The sequence below is a fragment of the Rhinopithecus bieti genome, unplaced genomic scaffold (assembly GCF_001698545.2).
Source record: "Rhinopithecus bieti isolate Rb0 unplaced genomic scaffold, ASM169854v2 scaffold_30732, whole genome shotgun sequence".
In the NCBI taxonomy this organism is placed as follows: Eukaryota; Metazoa; Chordata; class Mammalia; order Primates; family Cercopithecidae; genus Rhinopithecus; species Rhinopithecus bieti.
In genome coordinates, this window is record NW_016814045.1 from 6,003,843 (window position 1) to 6,025,088 (window position 21,246).

At 40.1% G+C, this 21,246-nt stretch overlaps 1 protein-coding gene across 1 annotated transcript in view; it reads right to left on the reverse strand.

The window, feature by feature from the left end:
- Positions 1-334: 334 nt before the first annotated feature.
- Positions 335-21,246, reverse strand: part of FBXW11 (F-box and WD repeat domain containing 11) — a 144,150-nt gene continuing 123,238 nt past the window's right edge. Inside the window, 7 exon segments of the mRNA XM_017849423.1 lie at positions 335-2,875; positions 7,414-7,600; positions 9,170-9,248; positions 10,256-10,366; positions 12,369-12,487; positions 14,926-15,175; positions 16,970-17,088. Coding sequence (XP_017704912.1) covers positions 7,439-7,600; positions 9,170-9,248; positions 10,256-10,366; positions 12,369-12,487; positions 14,926-15,175; positions 16,970-17,088 — 840 coding nt within the window. The 3' untranslated portion in view covers positions 335-2,875; positions 7,414-7,438.

Genomic DNA, 21,246 nt, shown 5'->3' on the forward strand with positions numbered 1-21,246 from the left:
TCACACCTGAAAGCCAGTTGGGACGTCTCAGAGACCATTTTCATGTTGACAGTAACTTGTGAAGAAGCAATTAATTATGTGTGGGAAGCAGATTTTCAGGGGAAGACTTCTTAGCTAGACCTCAGCTAACTCCTGAGATTCAAGCTAGCTTTCGGCAAAAGCCCAAGACAAGGAATTATATCATCTTCTACAACATTCTCACAGGCCAAAACCGGTTTGCCTTCAACCTCATTTTACAGAGCAGATGATTCTAAAAATCTATAAAATTTAATTGTATGTCACTGAATTCCTAATAGCACTTAACAGTTTCTTTGAAAAATTTCTTAACAGAACATCAGAGTATTGCAACACTTTATTAAGAGTATTGGCTTTGAATCAGTAGCTGAAGTAACAATTGCATGAAGCCAGATTAGGTGCACTGCATAATACCCATACTTGATTTATTGACATTACTTAGCAATTTATTGGACAAAAGTCAAACTTTTTTGTTTTTTATTAAGCACATTCCACAGTACAAAGCTGTCATAATATCTGTACAATTTAACAGTTTCAATAGCTGTTCAGACACAAATTTATTTCAAACAGATAATTGGCAAACATAATTAATTACAAGTTAGAATTAGACTATCCCAGTGCTTTGAAACATTAATATAGCAGTAATTTACATTTGCTTAATTATGGTTAGCAAAATAAAGTCCAGAGGATGGCTGGGAATTACTATAATCCCAGAAAGTCGGAATTCCTTGGGTGCCAAAGTCCCCTGCTATCATTTAGTAGGCACAATTCAAAGGTTGTGTGCATATTCAAAGGCCATGATCTCCCAAGGAACAAGGGGAACTTTTATATTAAACATGCAAAAGCAACAAAAAATCCATTCATTCATTCAGAATTGCCTCCTCCCCTGCCCCTCCCTTCCCCCTGGGCTTTCCTAACCAGTTTGATATTGAAGCTGTAAGATGAAAAGTGGTCAAAGCTAAATCACTTTCACCACCACCATCAAGCTTACAACATCCACCTTAAGAAGGGGTTTATTGTTTACACTTTGAGACTCAACCTCTCAAAACATAAATTAATTTAGTAACATGGGAAGGATTTTTTTATTTTTAAAGAAATACTAAAAAAGCAAAGCCAACTCGATAAACAAATCACATACACACACATTGATCCCCACACCGTTCTCAATGCAAAGGACAAATCAGAGCCCAGGGGCCTTCCCTTTAGTAGTACGTGTGCTTCCACGGGAAGAGGTTTAATTTATAGGAGGCTGTTTATTGGTCCTTTAAAATGTTATTGACATTCCTTGATCTTTGGAAACAATGGCAAACAGCAAATCAAACCTAATATTGAATAAGGGAGGGAGAAGGAGTGCCAACTGGATGCCAACGTCCTTTCCATGCACTGTCAGGGCAACAGTGCCATTTACACATTTGTGCTGTGTAGTCGGGAGTACTCGGAGCCTTCAGAACCTGCTGGGGCCACAGCAGCAGGTGACACCAGAGATGACTGGGGTGGGATTCATGGGCTTGAGGTTTTACTCCACTTAGGAATGCCCAGCCCTCAGCATAGGCCTCTGAACCCACCTGACCTGCCCAGCAGGCTCCAACACACCAGCGGGCCCTGCCACAACCTTGGCAAGGCCAGGATGCATGAATTCCAGAGCCAAGACAGCCCGTCAACAGGGCCTTCTTATTTCCCCTTCCCAGGGCCACGACTGCACAGAATAATGATTTTTGACAGTGAAGCCAAATGAATACTATGGGAGGTGACCACTAGTACTCAGGAGTACTTATGAGAAAAAGAATAAGAACAAAAAATGTTTAAGGTACCTCTCTATTGTATAATACATACTCCACAACAAATAAAACATTTTGTGTTAAACTTTAGAAATTACATTTTAAAACAAGATTCTCATTAAAAACACACACAAACCACACACACGCAATGACAACAACAAAATAAAAACACTGTATGAATACTGCAGGAAGGGTTCTAGGTAATCCACATCAACCCTGGTATCAGGTTCTTGAGCCCAGCCCATGGCTAAGTGCGAACACACTCTGTATTAGTGTCTCAAGCACAGGGGCCCTGACTCCAGCAACTTTGAGGTTAAACTGTTATGTACATTATATCTACATGCGAATACAGTATTTTAAATTAGGAGGCAAGCACACGTATAAAGGTGTTACTCTACCAAATATCAGGAGATGGTTGGGGGACAGAGAACAGCTAATAAAAGAAAAGAGCTATATTACCTGTTGGGAGATAATATAACTGACTTATAGTTCTTTAAATTAAAAGAAATTGGTACAGAAAGGAAGTATAATCTCAAAAATATTACTCAAACAATCCAGAGAAATTTTTCCATTGTCCAACATGTTCCTAATACAACAAGTCAGAATTCATAATGACTTGGACGGTCAAAAGGAGAATGCTAACTTTTCAGAATGAAAGCCCTGGACATTCTGGGTAGGTGTTTGGCACCCAAAATTTCACTGAAGAAGAATGCTGTTTCTTAATATCAAACCAAAGTGCAAAGCAATATAAATTAGAGGCCAAGTCTTCTCTTGACGGTCGATTTACTTCTGTAAAACAGATTCTATGTTCCTTTTCTATGAACAATTTACATTTGAAACATTAGATATTTTCACTGATGAGGGAAGGAAACAGGCTTCTGTTCTACTTGAAGTCAGGGAAGCTAAGGTATCCTTCTCAAAGGAGAGCCAGAATCAGAGGTGAGAAATGTCGGTACTTGAAGAGTTAGGCTGCTTTGCATCTACCCAGCGTCTAGAACCAATTCCAGCTTCATAACTCAGCTGTGAACGAACTCCCTTAGGCATTGGTAGCCATGTAGCCAGTAGTTCAAGACTAGAAAACCCTGAGGAAAGAAATACAAAAACAAAGGGAGTGTGAGTGAATACTGTGTTTAGATGGGGATATATACACTACACCCCATCCCCACGCACGCAGCTACATGCATAACTTATTAACATTCACAATAGAAGTTGTAAGTTGTTCTGAGTGTACTACATACCAGGTATCCCATTTATTTAAACCTCACAACAATCCCATGAGGAAGAAACTATTATAAACACCCGCTTCACAAATAAGAGAACTAAGGCTCAGAAAGGCTAAGTGTTTAGTTCAAAGAGTCAACAAGTGAGAGAGAGGGGATTCAAGGAGTGAGCTGACCCTATAACTTAAGTACTGAGAGTACTGCTCTGAAAAAGTACACATAGAACAAAAGATGCTTCACATTCGATTTTATATTTAGCATAATCTTTATGACTTTCAGAACCTACAAGGGGCCAGTCTCATATTCTCACGAGAGCCCTCATCGATCACTAGGAAACAAAAATATGCAAAAATTAGCCTTTCTAAAATACAATGCTAGTAATCCGAAATGACTTCCTTTTAATAAGTAAATCATTTGTAAAACAACAGTGTAGGGGAAAGGTCACTGAATGTTTCATAATTTTTTGACTATGGCTTTGAGTCAGAAACACATTTTAATCACAATTTCTACATTCATCATGTATGTAAATATGCACACACACATGTAAAACAATATTCATGAGAATATTCATATTCACAATATTTATCATTTTTATGTATAATGCAGACTGACATTTTCTTTTCTAAATCAAAGCAAAGTAAAAACTCACTCAGATTATGTCACAATCAGTGATGCACTAAACCAATGGCCTAGAAAGTCACCCTTAGGTGGCACAAAAAAAAAAAAAAAAGGCGAGAGAAGGACTTTTTAAAGCTTGGTATGCTTTTTTTTAAAAAGGTGATTTTCCCAAAAGGTTGTCAATTTCAATAAAGATCAGAACATTAGGTCTTCTCAATGAATTCAAGATTCAATGTTCATTTGCTACTTTTTTCCCATTAAGGATATTTAAGGGAACCTGAATTATTTCAAAAACATTAATGCCCTGGGACCAGAAGTAAGCACTCTCAAATGCTGCTGAGGGGAACATAAACTGACTGAATCTTCTGGAGGGCAAAATGACCTACATATGCACATGTACCCTAGAACTTAAAGTATAATTAAAACAAAAAAAAGTCTTCAAACATGATACCTTTTAACCCAGACTCTCCAGACATTTCCAAAATCCCATCCAAAGATGATAAAGGGTTGGACAAAGATTAGGTTAAAAGAACAATCATAGCATTGTTTTTTATAATCACTAAAAACTGGGGGTTGGGGAGGATAAATATGTAACAACAGAGCATATCCAAACAATCTAATATAATTTGGCAATTGGAATAATTTGGACAAATACTGACATTACTAACATGCAAGCATTTCACAATAAAGAAGAAAAGCATGCTTAAAAATGTCCAGCTAGTTATAAAGCATCATTTTAAAAGCCTGAAAGGATCTATAAAAGGAGTTAGTGGTAAACCATGAGCAGGAGTTTACTTTCTTCTTTTGGCGTATCTACTTTTTCAAATTTCCTAATAATGATCACATATTGTCTTGTAATAAGAAAAAACAATAAATTTTGAGCTACTGAATATATAATACAACATATAGCTCTTAGACATTACTTTTTTAAAAATGACTCTGTAAATAAATCTATTGCTGCATTTGCTAACATGGAGAGACTCTCACCTGATATTTTACGGGTGAATATTTTACTGCAAGGTTAAATCACCATTAGGGTAGTGTTTCTTATTACACATAAATCTTAGAGTATCACATGGTTATAATTTTTTTTCATGTTACAATAAATGAAAAGAATTTGGGGCTAGGAGCGGTCGCTCACTCCTGTATTCCCAGCATTTCAGGAGTTCAAGGCGGGCAGATCACTTGAGGCCAGGAGTTCGAGACCAGCCTGGCCAACAAGGTAAAACCTCGCCTCCAATAAAAATACAAAAATTAGCTGGGTGTGATGGCACATGCCTGTAGTCCCAGCTACTCACAAGGCTGAAGCAAGAGGATCACCCGAGCCTGGGAGGCAGAGGTTGCAGTGAGCCAAAACTGTACCACTGCACTCCAGCCTGGGTGACAGAGCAAGACATTGTCTCAAAAGGAAAAAAAAAAAAGAATTTAGAAAAGAGCAGTAAAATCTATAAAGTTGACTGCCAGGGTTGTTAAAAGTAATAAAATTGGAGAGACAAGCACATTTCGGGTCTCACTGCTTGTGCTGGGATACAGGGAACCACCAGCTTAAGCAGATAAGATTGTTCCATTGACTTATAATTGATCACAACTAGGCAGCTATTTTGAGGTTTCCATAAAAGGTGGGTAGGAGGAGGGCCTGGAAGAAGTAACACAAGTTTCCTTTCTACCACAGCCAGTAAGAAACAGCATTGGTGATCACTGCTTCATCTCTCAACCAAAGGAATCTTGTTCAGGGCACTTTCAGGTAACATACAGATGTTGTCAGTTCATCTACTGTAATACACCAGAAAAAGAAAACCATGATATGGATGTCTTGAATTTCGCCATATGCCTCTTTAAGCCGTTTTTACTTGGGTCCATTCCTCCTTCCCTACATTTTCTTAGGCTTACTGGGAGGGGAGGTCGGGAGGAGGAGCAATCACTCAAGAGATCCTTGCCTCCTTCCTCTGGAATTCCTATTTTAAGGCTCCATTCAATAATTATAATAATTCTGCCATGTGGATTTTTCAACTGACTTATGAAGAATCTATACAGAAAGAAAGCAGCAGGGCAGAATATTATGATCAGGAACAGTCTGAACACACTCAAGACCCGTAACAGCAAATAGGTAAGTGGCTTACAGGTCACTCCTTCAAGGCAGACATAACCAACCACAACCAGTCCTTTGGCGTTCATGGGATCCCAGAATCCTTCCAAAGGCAACACTCCCACCAGCCACTACTGACCAAACTCAGTGGGCATGAAGAAAACACAAATTATTTGCCACTCCTGATGTAGACCCTTGGTTTACTGCTAATAGATGGAGCAGGGCAAGACCAGAAGTCAGCAAAAAAAAAAAAAAAAAAAAGTCCTTTTTCTGAAAGGGCCATATGGTAAATATTTCAGACGTTGTAGGCCATAAGGTCTCTGTTACAACTACTAAGCTCTGCCACTGAAGCACAAAAACAGCCACAGACAACACATAAAGGAATGAGCATGGCTGTGTACCAAAAATCTTTATTTATAAACAATGGAATTTAAATTTCATCTAATTATTGCATGTCATGAAAAAAAATTCTTCTTTTAATTTTTTTAAGCATTTAAAATGTAAAACTATTCTTAGCCTGTGGAGACAGGGAAAAAAAAATGGATAAGCAGAGACTAATTAAAAACAAAACAAAACAAAAAAAACAAAAAACAGGTAGTGAGTCAATTTTGGCCCCTGGCTATATATATAGTTTCCTGACCTCTAGGTAAGACCAACTTCCTGGTGGAGTTCTATTTATTGGATCTTGGAATCCTGATGAAAGAGTATCTGAAAAGATGGTAACTCAGTGAATAGTACCAAGAGTTCTCAATCTCTCCATCAAAAAAAATTCCTAATTCTGCACATGGACTTCCTTATACTTTTGAAATTCAATGAACAGGAAAATATGTAATGATAAAAAGCCACTAAGAATTAAGTAATGATTTTAAATAAATACAAATTTTATTAAAATCACAACAGTCTTTATATACATATATCCATAGTAGTATGATCATGTGTAAACATTTATTCAATCTACAAAGTTTAATGTGTGTAGAATTCACTGGCCCTCAGCAGAACACACAGAGTTGTCAATACTGTTCCTAAGTCATCAGTTCCTAGGACACAGCCAAGTAAGACTTCTCATCTTCCAGACTGAACACTCTTAGTAATAATCAAAGCATTCTGTCATCAATGGTTACAATGACTTGCAGTGTTCCTGTAGCCAGAGCGAAGGACTCTGCTTCGCAGCGTATCTGCTGTGTTTCGTGGAAGCAGAATAGGTTTTAGGGGTCTCTCAACAGACGCTCTTCTCTGATCCACCCTTGAGGGAATGACGGTAGTGGGTGGATTGTGGTAGTGGGGAAGAGGTGGATTTTGAATGTTTTGTCAGATGATGATTTTTTTTTTTTAAATAAAAGAACTGAAGGACAGGAAAGAAAGAGAAAAAGAAGATTCTTGTACCCCAAAATAAAATTCAAGGGATTTTACTGGTGTTAAATTGATTATGACTTTAAAATCATTTAGGAACACAGTTTTAAAACAGGAACCATGTTTATCATCTGCCAATAATGAAAACCCACACAATAGGCAGGATTCCAACTGAAACTTTGTATGGATGTGACTATAGAGATCTAGCCTGATACTTGAACTCTGCAAAAGCTGACACATCTAAGAGACCTTGGTTCCCATCACCAAGGAACCCAAATCACAAAATTTCCCCAAAGGAAAGGTGAATTCAATCAGCAAAATTGGAAGGGGAGGGGACAGTACTCACCTGAAACGGGTGAAAGTGCAGACTGTTATCTAGAGATGTAAGTGTATGTTCTGGAGGGAGAACGGGTCTCATTCTGGGCACTGGGAGGCACATTTAAGAAATCCCAAATCAAAATAGTGTCATCATGGGAGCTGCTGATGATTTGAAACTCATCAAACTGTAGCCGAAACACACGTCCAGAATGTTCCTATGAAATATTAAAAACTTCATGAATAAAATGAGATCTTTACAGTCCCTGATATCTCACAATGAGAAATTTGGCAGAAGATGAAAATGAAGCCACTTAAACAGACTTCTTAAACGACTGTACAGAGCTCATTGAACTGTGTCCTTCATCCCAAGAACAAATGCTTTTCTTTCTTTTCCTGCTAGGCCTTTTTTGTTTTTTTGAGTCAGCGTCTCGCTCAGTCACCCAGGCTGGAGTGCACTGGCGTGATCTCCACTCACTGCTAGCTCCGCCTCCCAGGCTCATGCCATTCTCCTGCCTTGGCCTCCCAAGTAGTTGGGACTACAGGCGCCTGCCACCACGCCGGCTAATTTTTTGTATTTTTAGTAGAGACGGGGTTTCACTGTGTTAGCCAGGATGGTCTTGATCTCCTGACCTCAAGATCCGCCCGCCTCGGCCTCCCAAAGTATTGGGATTACAGGCATGAGTCACTGCGCCCGGCACCCCCTGCTAGGCCTTTTCTTTCATTCAACTTTGTATCTTAGACTCTACCAACATTTCAAAGATCATCTCACAAAGGGCCTTAGAAAAGTAAACAACAATACATAATACCCATTCTTGATGCACTCTAAAAATCCACTGGAAAAACCTAGAATCAGAAGGACAGTTTGTTTAACATGACCAGGATCTACCTCAAACTGCTGCCAGCATCAAAATTCATGGTGAAACATTATAAGGGTTCCCATTAAAATCAAGAAGAAAGACAGTTCTGCATCTTCTAGTAAATGCAAGAAGTGAAGAAATAGAAATAAAAGATAAAGCTACTAAAAAATTTTTTAAATCTACCAATATTTCCAAATGACTATCTCTTCAAAAATATAACAGTATTTATATATAGCATAAAAATTTATATATAGTATAAAAATGTACTGTTATTAAAACATAACATAACCACAAGTAGCCATATTAAGAAATCTTCCAGCCGGGCGCAGTGGCTCAAGCCTGTAATCCCAGCACTTTGGGAGGCCGAGACGGGCCGATCACGAGGTCAGGAGATCGTAGACCATCCTGGCTAACATGGTGAAACCCCGTCTCTACTAAAAAATACAAAAAGCTAGCCAGGCGAGGTGGCTGGCGCCTATAGTCCCAGCTACTGGGGAGGCTGAGGCAGGAGAATGGTGTAAACCCGGGAGGCGGAGCTTGCAGTGAGCTGAGATCCGGCCACTGCACTCCAGCCTGGGCGACAGAGCGAGACTCCGTCTCAAAAAAAAAGAAAAAAAAAGAAAAAGAAATCTTCCAAACCTGCAAGAAGGAAATATTGCTTGCCCTATGAGGAAACCAGTCCACCTACAATCAGGATGCCTGCCTTCATATCTGAAGTTGCATTATGTCCCCCCTTAGAAAAGTGCTCACAGTAATGTAAACATCAAATATTCTCTGATTTTGGCTAAACAAAATGAACAGTGAAATTCTCTGAAGGCATCTTGTGAGACACACAAGCATTCCTGTGATACACTTATAGACAGGGCTATCTGCAAATGGTCATCCTCCAGCACAGGGAACCAATTCCTGTCTTAAGAGGTCACGTACCACCAATGTGCGCAAACACAATGTGCTTGCTGGGGCTCGAGGGTCAAGAGCAGCTTGCAGGTCCCAAACTTTAATTTTCCTAGAAAGGAAAATGAGATGTGATTAGTGGAAAAATGAACAGTTTATATGCTGTCAAACATTTCCTTGACAAAAAGTAGTGCATCTGAACTGCCTATTTATAAAAGCTAATGGGGAACATGCTTATGTTTTTACAAATCATCTAAACCAATTACACTTGACTTTGGAAAAATTAAGAACCAATACATTCTCAGAATTGCTGAAATTTTAAAGAAATATTATTTTAAGGGAGATAAGAAAACAACTTCAGGTTATCTAAATTCAGTTCCGGACCTGATAACCTATGTCACCAAATGCATTCATCAGGGGACTCTCTAGGGCTGAGTAGGTGCTGCTGACAGAAGCTAGGGCTCTGTGTGAAATTCCAAGGATACCTTTCTCCAAATTAAGCAAATGCTGGACGTTAGTAATAGGAGTACAAACAGACCAACCAACCCATTTGGGAAGTATATATAAGGTCATCTGGAAAGATTTACAGTTGCCATTTGCCCATTTAAAATATAGTGAGGTGTTTTAACGAGGGTTTGTTCAATTTACCAAAAGGGGAAAAGAAGAAACTTATTATTGAACACACGAACACACACACACACACACACAGAAAAAGAACACACACACACACAGAGAAAAAGAACACACACACACACACACACACAGAGACAGAGAGAGAGAGAGACAGACAGACAGAGAGAGAGAGAGCCTGGCTTAATTTAGGGGTAAAGCAAAGAAGTGAATTCACTCACAACCTCAGCTATTGCTGGAGTTTACAACAATGACTCAAAGCATAAGTTTAGGAACCACAGTGACTCTGCCTCTGTGATTTGGGGCAAGATTTAGTTCTTTCTGGGCCTGAGTGTCCTCACCTAAACAACTGGATAATAATACCTGCCATCCACCACTACACAGAAACCTACCATAGGACCTGGTACATACAGAGTTGCTTAATATACAACATTTCTTTTTCTTGTTGATATGGTTACAGCAGTACATCTGAAAATCTGAAAGACATACCCATCATAGGCCCCACTGACAATCCTCTTGTTATCAAACCGGATGCATCGGACCAATTCTTCATGTCCCTCTAGGACTCTTAAACAGGCACCACATTCAATATCCCAGAGCCTTGAATGAAAAACAGACCTCTGTGAAACAATTTCCCACACATGATTCACACGATCTGTAAGTTTTTTGTATCTGTTCCATACAGATATAATTTTTCACTATCTTGGAACTCTTTATTTCTATCTCACTTCCAGTACACACCACACATATGAAGCTGTATGTGTACATTTATACCATCTGTGTGTTTCCAAGCACTAACCTAGGAGGAAGCCTTACTTTTTATTCTATTTCCTTTCATATGATTTGAAACTGTTTTTAATCATGTGTCTGTATTACTATTTAAATAAAATCAACAAACAAGAAACGTCAATTCTAGTTAGTTCTTAGGCATTCTCTTGATGTCTGAGTTGATAAAAACCATGTAGACAAATGGTGTAGGAAAGACTTTTCTGGGGAGACAGGGATTGTAGGCAGTAAAGGAGAAAAAGCACAGATGAGACAAGGTGGGAAGGGAGATACCACATACAGCCAGGGGGTAAAGCTTCCACCCCAGGTAATTCTAGCACAGTGGAGTCCATGAGGACCACTGAGGTTAGAACTGGTGGACTAGCAGCTCTCTCTTGATGAGGCCTGCAGATACCGCTTCCTTGATACTATATGCTGAATACTGGGATTGATGGTTTACAAGGTCCGAGTGGGAGACTGATTAGGTACACGCAGTGTTCTGGTGGAAATATAAACCCACTGACTACACCAAGTCTTTTTCTCTGCATATGATTTATATAACCATTCTGGAGTTAGAGATCTTTTTTCCTATTATGACTGATTTTCTACAGTATTTGCAGAAAAAAAAAATCATAGCTAGTTAGCATGTACAAAATAAAGTGAGCAAATTAATTCTATCATAACTTTTTCTTAGCCTCTCTACCAGTAATTCCTATGATACATCCAAAGATCATTTTATTACAGCTGCCCTTAGCAAATCTTAGTACCCGTGATGATAGCATCTCTAATCTGTGATCAAAGTCATTCAGTACTGCCTATATGACTCCAAAGTGGTTCTCTTCTATAAGCTGCAGAGTAATACACATTACTATCTTGTAAAACCTCGAGAATTCCAGGGAGGAGGTTAAGAACTGTTTACTGATGAAACATTAAGCAATACCACAAAGCGTGACGAATATAAGAGAATCAAGATTTAAGCTCTAAACTAACTTTATGGTATCTTAAAGCCTAAATTGATAAAGCAAACTTAAAGAGCCATTATAGCTTTTTGGTTATTTGCTTGCCTTTAAAAAAAAACTTTGTAATAATCTTAAACCCAATTTTTATTTTGACCGAACATTAGGCAATTTGGTTATAAACACCAAAGTTAGTTTAGTAAAGCTTATGTAAAGCTACGTCTATTTTTTTTTTTAATAATCTTGAACCCTACCTTTATTTTGACCAAACATTAGTCAATTTGATTATAAACCAAAGTTAAGTTTAGTTACTTATGAAAAGCCACTAGAGTGTGTTAAGACAGTGGGGAAATGGTACGGGATAATTAAGTAGATATCGAAGGGATGTTCTTAATAAGATACAAAATGTCTAAGGTTAGTCAGATTTATTAGAAAGTAAGGAGGCTGAGTGCTGGGAAGGAAAAATGGAGATAAATGATCCGGCAGGAATGGATGATTCCATAATGCAGTCTTGGGAGAGAAAAATAAAGTACACTCCCACGTGTTAGGTAGGGAGGTGGGAGCTCACAGGTGAGGGAAATCAGAGCGAGTTGGGCTGCAGCACCCTAGTCTGTTCTGAAGTGCTCTGATATTAAGTGATCCTGGGTGGAGTTGAGGTTAAAAAACTTTGTGTACTGGGGGAATACTGGAAGACCACCCAGGGCATACACGGTTTTCCCACTTGAGTATACAGAGCCAAATACATTTCTAAAAGTTACCTAAAGCTTTCTTATCTGAAACATCCCATTTACTCTGAGTTGTTTTGAGCATTAGAACTAGGAGATGAGTCAACAACGTGGCGAAAATCAGCCTGCTCTGTCAGCACACCAACTTCTACCCACCTAATGGTATTATCTGATGATCCACTAACAACCAGCCGATCCCTGTACTGGAGACAGGCAATGCCTCGCTTGTGCCCATTGAGAGTACGGACAAATTCACAGGTGCTCGTGCTCCAGACCTGTATAACAAATTAACAGTATTTTAAAGAATGAATGTGGAAAAGTCCTCCCACAATATACCTTTCTTAAAAAGACAGCTTCTGAGAATGACCCAAATATGTGATTATAAAATACGGTGTCCTCTAACTCAAAGTTGGGAGGCTGGAGGGCAGACTAGACAGCATAACATTTTCTTTGGCTGCTGAGTAATAACATTGGAATGAAACACGGAGGGAAGTGAAGTCTCCAGTCGTTGAGATCTTTAGAAAGAGAACATCTCCTAGATGGTTCGGATACTCATTTACCTGGAGGAAAGAGTTTGGGCCAGATTTTATGTTTTTACACCAGCTGACACGTCAAACCCAATGAAGCTAATGTAATAAAAAAGTTTCCAGCTGGGTACAGTGGCTCACACCTAATCCTAGCATTTCGGGAGGCTGAGGCGGGAGAATTACTTGAGCTCAGGAGTTTGAGACCAGCCTGGGCAATGTAGTAAAACCTCATCACTACAAAAAATAAAACTAGCTGGGCGTGGTAGTGTACATCTGTGGTCCCAGCTATTTAGGGGGCTGAGGTGCAAGGATCACTTGAGCCCAGCAGGTTGAGGCTGCAGTGAGCCGTGTTTGTGCCACTGTACTCCAGCCTGGGTGACAAAGCGACTTTGTCTCAAAAAACAAACAAAAAGTTTCATCTTTCATATCATCCTCTTTTCCAGCATATTTTCTTGAACAGCTCCATTTGTTTTGACACATTACTTCTAATTGTATGTATGTAGAATAAATAATCCCCTCTTTTGTGATATCATCTGAAAGACTCAGATGTTCATAGACATCTAAATGTATTATTAGACAAATAAGGAGACACACAGCAACCAGAGGGCCCTGAATTATCTTACCAGCTGAATGGGATAGATAAATAGATCTCCACATGTAAAAGAATGGCATTGGACACCTACCTCATACCTTAAACAAAAATCTAACTCAAAATGGATCAAGGACCTACACGTAAGCACTGAAACTATACAAGTCTTGATAAACTGAACATCATCAAAATTAAAATCATTTGTGCATCAAAGGATACCATCAAAAAAGTGAAAAGGCAACCTACAGAAAGGGAGAAAATATTTGCAAATCATGTATCTCATAAGGGACTTGTGTCCAGAATATATAAAGAACTTATAACTCAACAATAAAGAGACAAATTATCAATTTTTAAAGTGGGCAAAGGATTTATAGACATTTCTCCAGAGAAAGTACACAAATGGCCAATAAGCATACAACAAGTTGTTCAGCATCATCAGTAATAAGGGAATGCAAAGCAAAACCAGGGATACCACTGCACACTCACTAGGGCAGATAAAATAAAAGAGACAAATAACAGCAAGTGTTGGCGAGAATATGGAGAAACCCTCCATGCTGGTATTACAAAACAGCTGTTTTGTAATAAAGCTCAGACCCTCTCAACTTCCAGGCACTGGTCTCATACCAATTGGTGTGACTGTGGGAGTAAGTTGCCACATATAAATCCTAGTTGTTTAGCCTCCCAACTATCCAATCTAAAGCCTGATGCTACACACTTTGTGATTTGTGGGGCTAGGTGTAAGAATGCTTTCCAGTGCTGGTCATGAAAAGGATGTTCTTTGCGCAAGCTGAAACCCCCACATACCACTGGCAGGACTGTAAAACAATGCAGTGCTGCAGTGCCTTTGGAAAACAGTTTGGCAGTTCTACAAGCCTGGGCAACAAAGTGAGACCCGGTCTCTACAAAAAAAAAAGGGGGGGCGGGGGGCAGGCCTGGTAGTGCCTGTACTCCCAGCTACGCCAGGAGGCTTAGATGGGAGCCTCAGGGGTCCCTGAGCTGAGGGACTGCTCGAGCCCAGGAGGTCAAGGCTGAAGTGAACCATGACTATGTCACTGCACTCCAGCCTGGGTGACAGAGTGAGATCCATCTTCAAAACAAAAAGTTAAACAGAGGGTTACCATCCTAAGAAAATTAAAAACATGAAAACTTCTACACTAATATTTATAGCAGCATCATCTGTAATAGCCGAAAAAATAGAAACAACTAAAATGTCTATCAACTAATAAACAGAAGAACAATGAAATTTTATTCAGCCACTGGAAACAACAAAGTACTGGCTGGGTGTGGTGGCTCATGCCTCTAATCCCAACACTTTGGAAGGCCGAGGAATGCTTGAGCCCAGGAGTTCAAGACTAGTCTGGGCAATATAGCAAGACCCCATCTGTACTTAAAACAACAACAACAACAACAACAACAACAAAAAGGGACAAAGCTGATATATGCTACAAAGCACATGGATGAACCTTGAAAACATTACACTAAGCACAGAGGACAATAAAGATCTTGCCAGGTACCAGGTTGGTGTAAGCCACCTCTGCTTTCTCTCTGTTCTAAAAGGGACAGGGGCAGGCAGGGTTATGACTGCAGACATACTTACTTTGATGGTCCTGTCACCAGAGGCGGACACAATGTACTTGTCGTCAAAGTCTACTACATTGACAGCAGCCCGGTGGCCAACCAGGACACGGCGTAAAGTGATATCGGTCGCAGAAGCCATGTCCCACACAGCAATGGAGCGGTCCTTGGAACAGGTCACCATCAGTCCATTGCTGAAGCGTAAGTGCAGTACGGCCTCATTGTGGTGGATCAATGTGTTAAGAACTTCACCCGTGTTCACATCCCACACTCTAGGAGAGAAGAGAAAAGCACGATGCTTAATTACGGAGACAGCCAGGAAATGATTCCAGCATCTGAGCTCTGTCTGGGTCTGCAATGGCTTGGATATGGTTTGTCTGACTCTACCGAATCTCATGTTGAAACTGATCCTCAGGGTTGGAGGTGGGGCCTGACAGGAGGTGTTTGGGTCATGGCGGTGGATCCCTCACAAATGACTTGGTGCCATTCTCATAGGAGGGAGTTCACTCTTCGTTCTGAGAGAACTGGCTATTGAAAAGAGCCTAGCAGCTCCGCCCTCTCTCTTGCTTCTCTCTCACATGTAATCTGCATACACCAGCTCGCCTTTGCCTTCTGCCATGAGGAGAAGCAGCTTGAAGCCTTCATCAGAAGCAGATGCTGGTGCCATGCTTCTTGCAGAGCCTGCAGAACCATGGGTCAAATAAACTCCTTTTCTTTTATAAATTACCCAGCCTCGGGTATTCCTTTATAGCAACACAAATAGACTAAGACGGCCGGGCGCGGTGGCTCAAGCCTGTAATCCCAGCACTTTGGGAGGCCGAGGCGGGCGGATCACGCGGTCAGGAGATCGAGACCCTCCTGGCTAACACGGTGAAACCCCGTCTCTACTAAAATACAAAAAACTAGCCGGGCGCGGTGGCGGGCGCCTGTAGTCCCAACTACTCGGAGGCTGAGGCGGGAGAATGGCGGGAACCCGGGAGGCGGAGCTTGCAGTGAGCCGAGATCACGCCACTGCACTCCAGCCTGGGCGACACAGCGAGACTCCGTCTCAAAAAAAAAATAAAAATAAAAAAAACAAATAGACTAAGACAGGGTCCATTCTTAATGAACCTAAGGGCATGATTAAAAGGTGCCCCAAAAGCAATTTCTTTATTTGCTAAGAAGTGCTGAGATGGTTTCAGAAAAAGTGGCTAATTCTGGCTCTGCTCGAGTTTAGGTATATTTAGCAGTCAGGTATTCAGGGATGGTGTTTGCAGGCTCATGCTGATGGCAAAAGACGATTCCTCAAGAAAGCAGATTTTGTATTGAGTCTGAGATAAAAGGAAGAAGGAGGCTTGCTGGCTGAAGAACTGAGAATGGTTCCAAGCTTACAGCTCTTGTTGACCTCTGACAGACCTCTGAGTCTATTATTTATCCACTGCAAACTGGGTAAGTCATGATGCCTTATGAATCACCACATCCACTTCTTTATTCAGCTGCTTTATGGACAAAGCCAGGGTCTCCCAACTGCTTCGTATGTTCAGGGATTTGGGGGCAGCACTTCCACATCATGGCTTTTCTGTAACCCTCATCTCCTAAGAGGACAAGTTCACACAGGGCAGAGGGGAAAAGACTCAGGCCTCTGAGGCTGAGACATGATCTCGGGCAGAAGCAGTGGTACGGAAGCACTGAGTCCAGGAGAGGATACTAGGCATGCTTCAAGCAGGGGTGGTGATGCTTTAGGCAGAGGTGGTGAAAGAGTCCGGGAGTGACTCCTGGAAGTGAGTGTCTCCTCTCTGCTCTGGACCACAGTTTCCCAAAAGAAGAAAGCCAGCCTAATACTTGGTACATGCTCTTACAGGAAAGCATGTTGTCATCTCTATAATGAACAGCAATAGGAATAGAACACCTTTAACAAAAATTAGCTTTCCTGCCTAATTTGCTCAAACATATCTACAATAAAAGTAGTTTGAAATACAGCATGTAAAAATGTAAGTGTGTGTATGCCTCTCCCAGAGGAGGATGTCAATCTCAGACTTTCTCAGGGAAGGCTTACAAGTTAGGACCAATGAAGCCAGATCACTCACCTCACTGTAGAATCTGAAGAGCCGGTTACAATGACACGCTCATCATACTGCAGACAGAGGACAGAGCCTGTGTGTCCCGTTAACACTTTCAAACATTCCAGGCTGGTTTTATCCCAAATCTATTGAGACAAGATTAGCCACAAACGATGATTATACTACATTTTGATGAATGTTACTGTCCCACCTTATGTTCTGATTATAAAATAGAACACACTTGGGTTACAGTAAGAAAGAAACACTGAATATCAAACAGGTAAGAAATGACAAGTAGGAATACAGACAATAGTGATTAACTACAAGGATAGATGTGCTATTTTGCTTAATTTGAACTCTTAGCTATTGATCTCATTACACTTATCAACAGCCTCATAAAGGGGACTTTTTAAAAATAAAATCTGTGAAAAGAATTCGCTCACTGGCTGGGTGCTGTGGCTCATGCCTATAATCCCAACATTTTGGGAGGCTGAGACAGAAGGATCGCTTGAGCCCAGAAGTTCAAGACCAGCCTGGGCAACATAGCAAGTCAATCTCCATAAATTGTGTGTGTGTGTGTGTGTGTGTGTATTTTTTTTTTTTTAATTACCCAGGTGTGGTGGTGTGTGTCCCTGTAGTCCCAGCTACTCAGGAGGCTGAAGTGACAGAATTGCTTGAGCCCAGAAGGCAAGGCTGCAGTGAGCTATAATCACACCACTGTACTCCGGCCTGGGTGACAAAGCAGAACCCTGCTTTGTCATTTTATTTTATGTCTCGTAAAATAAATAAATTAATAAAAAAAGAACTGGCTCACTCTCTGGAAAGCAACATGACAACATTTATTAAGACCTTTTACAAATGCATACCACCTATGTTTATACAAAAATAAAAAGTGGAAAATGAAATGTCCCAGCATTTCATAAAAGTCTCAAAGTAAACTATGAAAAGTGTTTAAGCGAGAAAAGATCATGCTTTATTACAAAGTTAAGCATTTTTTAAAATCAGAATAAAATTATCTATAAAGTGACACAATGACTATATTTTAAAAAGGGAAAAAAGGATTAAAGGAGTTAAAATGTTGTCAACAGTTGTTTTCATGCTCTGAGTGTTCCTCTTCTCGCTTCTTTTACTGCCTCCATAGATTTGTCTTTTCCAGAATGTCACAGAGTTGGAATCATACAGTATGAAGCCTTTTTACATTGGCTTCTTTCACACAGTAATACATACTGAAGGTTCCTCCCTGTCTTTTCATGGCTTGATATACATTCCTTTTTCGTGCTGAAGATTATCCCATTGTCTAGATATACTACAGTTTATTTATCCATTCACCTACTGAAGGACACCTTGGTTGCTTCCAAGTCTGGGCAATCATCAGTAAAGCTGCCATAAACATCTGGGTGCAGGTTTTTCTGTAGATGTAAGTTTTCGATTCCGTTGTGTAAATACTAAGTAGCAACACTGCTGGATCATATGGTAGAAGTATGTTTAGTTTTGTAAGAACTGCCAAACTGCCTTCTGAAGTGGCTGTACCATTTTCTGTTTCTACCAGCAATGAATGAAAGTTCCTGTTCCTATTGCTCCACATTCTCACCAGCATTGGGTGTTGTCAGTGTTCTGGATTTTTGGCCACGCTAACAGGTGTGTAGTAGTGTCTCACTGTTATAATTCACATTTCCCTGATGACTTACAATGTGGAACATCTTTTCACATGCTTATATGCCATCCAGCTTATTAATTCTTTATTTCATGGGTCATGCCTGTTCCATGGGTCTAGTTGTCCATTCTGTTGCCAGCACCACATTATTGTGATGATTGCAGTTTTACAGTAATTCTTGAAGTAGGGTAGCGTTAGTCCTCTGTCTTTATTCTACTTCAATATCATGCTGGTTTTTGCTTTTCCATATAAACATTACAGTCAGCTGGTAGATATCCACAAAATAACTTGCTGGGATTTTGACTGAGACTGCATTGAACCTATAGACCAATCTGGGAAGAAATGACTGACATCCTCACAATAGTCTTCCTACCTACCCATGAGCATGAAATGTCTCTCCCCATTTATTTAGTTCTTTGATTTCTTTAATCAGTCTTACAGTTTTCTTCACATAGATCTTATACATATTTTGTTAGATTTATACCTAAGTATTCCATTTTGGTGGGGGGATGCTAATATAAATGTTATTGTGTTTTTTGAAATGGAGTCTCACTCTGTCACCCAGGCTGGAGTGCAATGGCGCGATCTCGGCTCACTGAAACCTCTGCCTCCCAGGTTCAAGCGATTCTCCTGCCTCAGCCTCCTGAGTAGCAGGACTACAGGCGCCCACCACTACACCTGGCTAATTTTTGTATTTTTAGAAGAGATGGAGTTTTGCCATGTTGGCCAGGCTGGTCGCGAACTCCTGACCTCAGATGATCCACCCACCTCGGCCTCCCTGAAGTGTTGTACAGGCGTGAGCTACTGCGCCCAGCCATGTTATTGTGTTTTTAATTTCACATTCCACTTTTTCATTGCTGGTATATGGGTAAGCAAATGACTTATGTACATTAACTTTGTATCCGGCAAACCTGTTGTAACCATTTATTAGTTCTAGGAGGTTTTCTTTTGTTGATGCTTTCATTTCTTTCTACAATCTTGTCATCTACAAGCAAAGACAGTTCTAATGCTTCCTTCTCAATCTGTATACCTTTTATTTCCTCTTGACTTACTGTGTTATCTAGGAGTTCTAATACAATGTTGAAAAGTAGTGGTGAGTGGGGACATCTTTGCCTTATTCCTGATCTTAGTGGGAAAGTTTCACATTTCTCAGCACTGTGTACGAATGTTAGCTATAGGTTTTTTGTAGATACTCTTTATCAAGTTAAAGAAGTTCCCCTCTATTCATAGTTTACTAAGGGTTTTTATCATTAAAGAGTGTTCAATTTTGTCAAACACCTTTTCTGCATATATTGACGTGATTTTCTTCTTTGGCTTACTGATATGACGGATTACATTAATTGACTTTTGAAGGTTAAACATGAAGATATTGGTCTGTGGTTTTCTTAGAATGTCTTTATCTAGTTTAGTACTAAGGTAAGGATGGCCTCATAGAATGAGTGATGAAATATCCTCTCTTCTTCTATCTTCTGGAAGAGATTGTAGAGAACTGATGTAATTTCTTACTTAAAATGTTTGACAGAATTCACCAGTAACCCATCTGGGCCTAGCGCTTTCTGTTTTGGAAGGTAATTAATTATCGACTCAATTTCTTCAACAGATAAAGGCCTACTCAGATTATCTATTTGTTTTTATGTCAATTTTGGCAGATTGTGTCTTTCAGGGAATGAATTCATTTCATGTAAATTATCAAATTTGTAGATATATTATTTTATTATGCATTTAATGCTCATGAGACCTATAGTGATGTCTCCTCTTTCAATATTAGGAATTTAAGTCCTGTTTTTTCCTACGTTAGCATAGCTAGGAGCTTCCCAATTTTACTCATCTTTTCAAAGACACATCTTTTGGTTTCCTTAATTTTTTCTATTGACTTCCTGTTACCAATTTCACTGATCTCTGCCCTAATTTTCACTAACTCTTTTATTCTGCTTACTATGGATTTAAACTGTTCTTTTTCTAGTTTCCTAAGGCGGAAGCTTAGATGACTGATTTTAGTCTGTTTTCTTTTCTAATATATGTACTCAAAACTATAAAATTCTAAGCTTTCACTGCATCCCACAGATTTTGATAACTTGGGTTTTCATTTTCATTTAGTTATACCCACCCACACACGCACACATGTGCACACACACAGGGAAGGAGCAGAGAAAGTCTCACACTGTCACTCAGGCTGAAATACAGTGACACAATCACAGCTTACTACACCTTTGACCTCCCGGGCTCAGGTGATCCTCCCACCTCAGCCTCTTGAGTAGCTGGGACTACAGATGCATGCCACAATGCCCAGCTAATGTTTTTTAATTTTTTTGTAGAGATAGGGTCTCCCTATGTTGCCCAGGCTTGTCTCAAACTTCTGGGCTCAAGCAATCCTCCCACTTCAGCCTCCCAAAGTGCAGGGATTACAGACGTGAACCACTGTGCCCAGCCTCAAAATATTTTTAAAATTTCTCTTGAGATTTCTTCTTTGATCCATGTGTTAGAATTATGTTACTTGGCGGAGCAAGATGGCCGAATAGGAAGAGCTCCAGTCTCCAACTCCCAGCGCGAGCGACACAGAAGACCGGTGATTTCTGCATTTTCAACTGAGGTACTGGGGTCATCTCACTAGGGAGTGCCGGACAATCGGTGCTGGTCAGCTGCTGCAGCC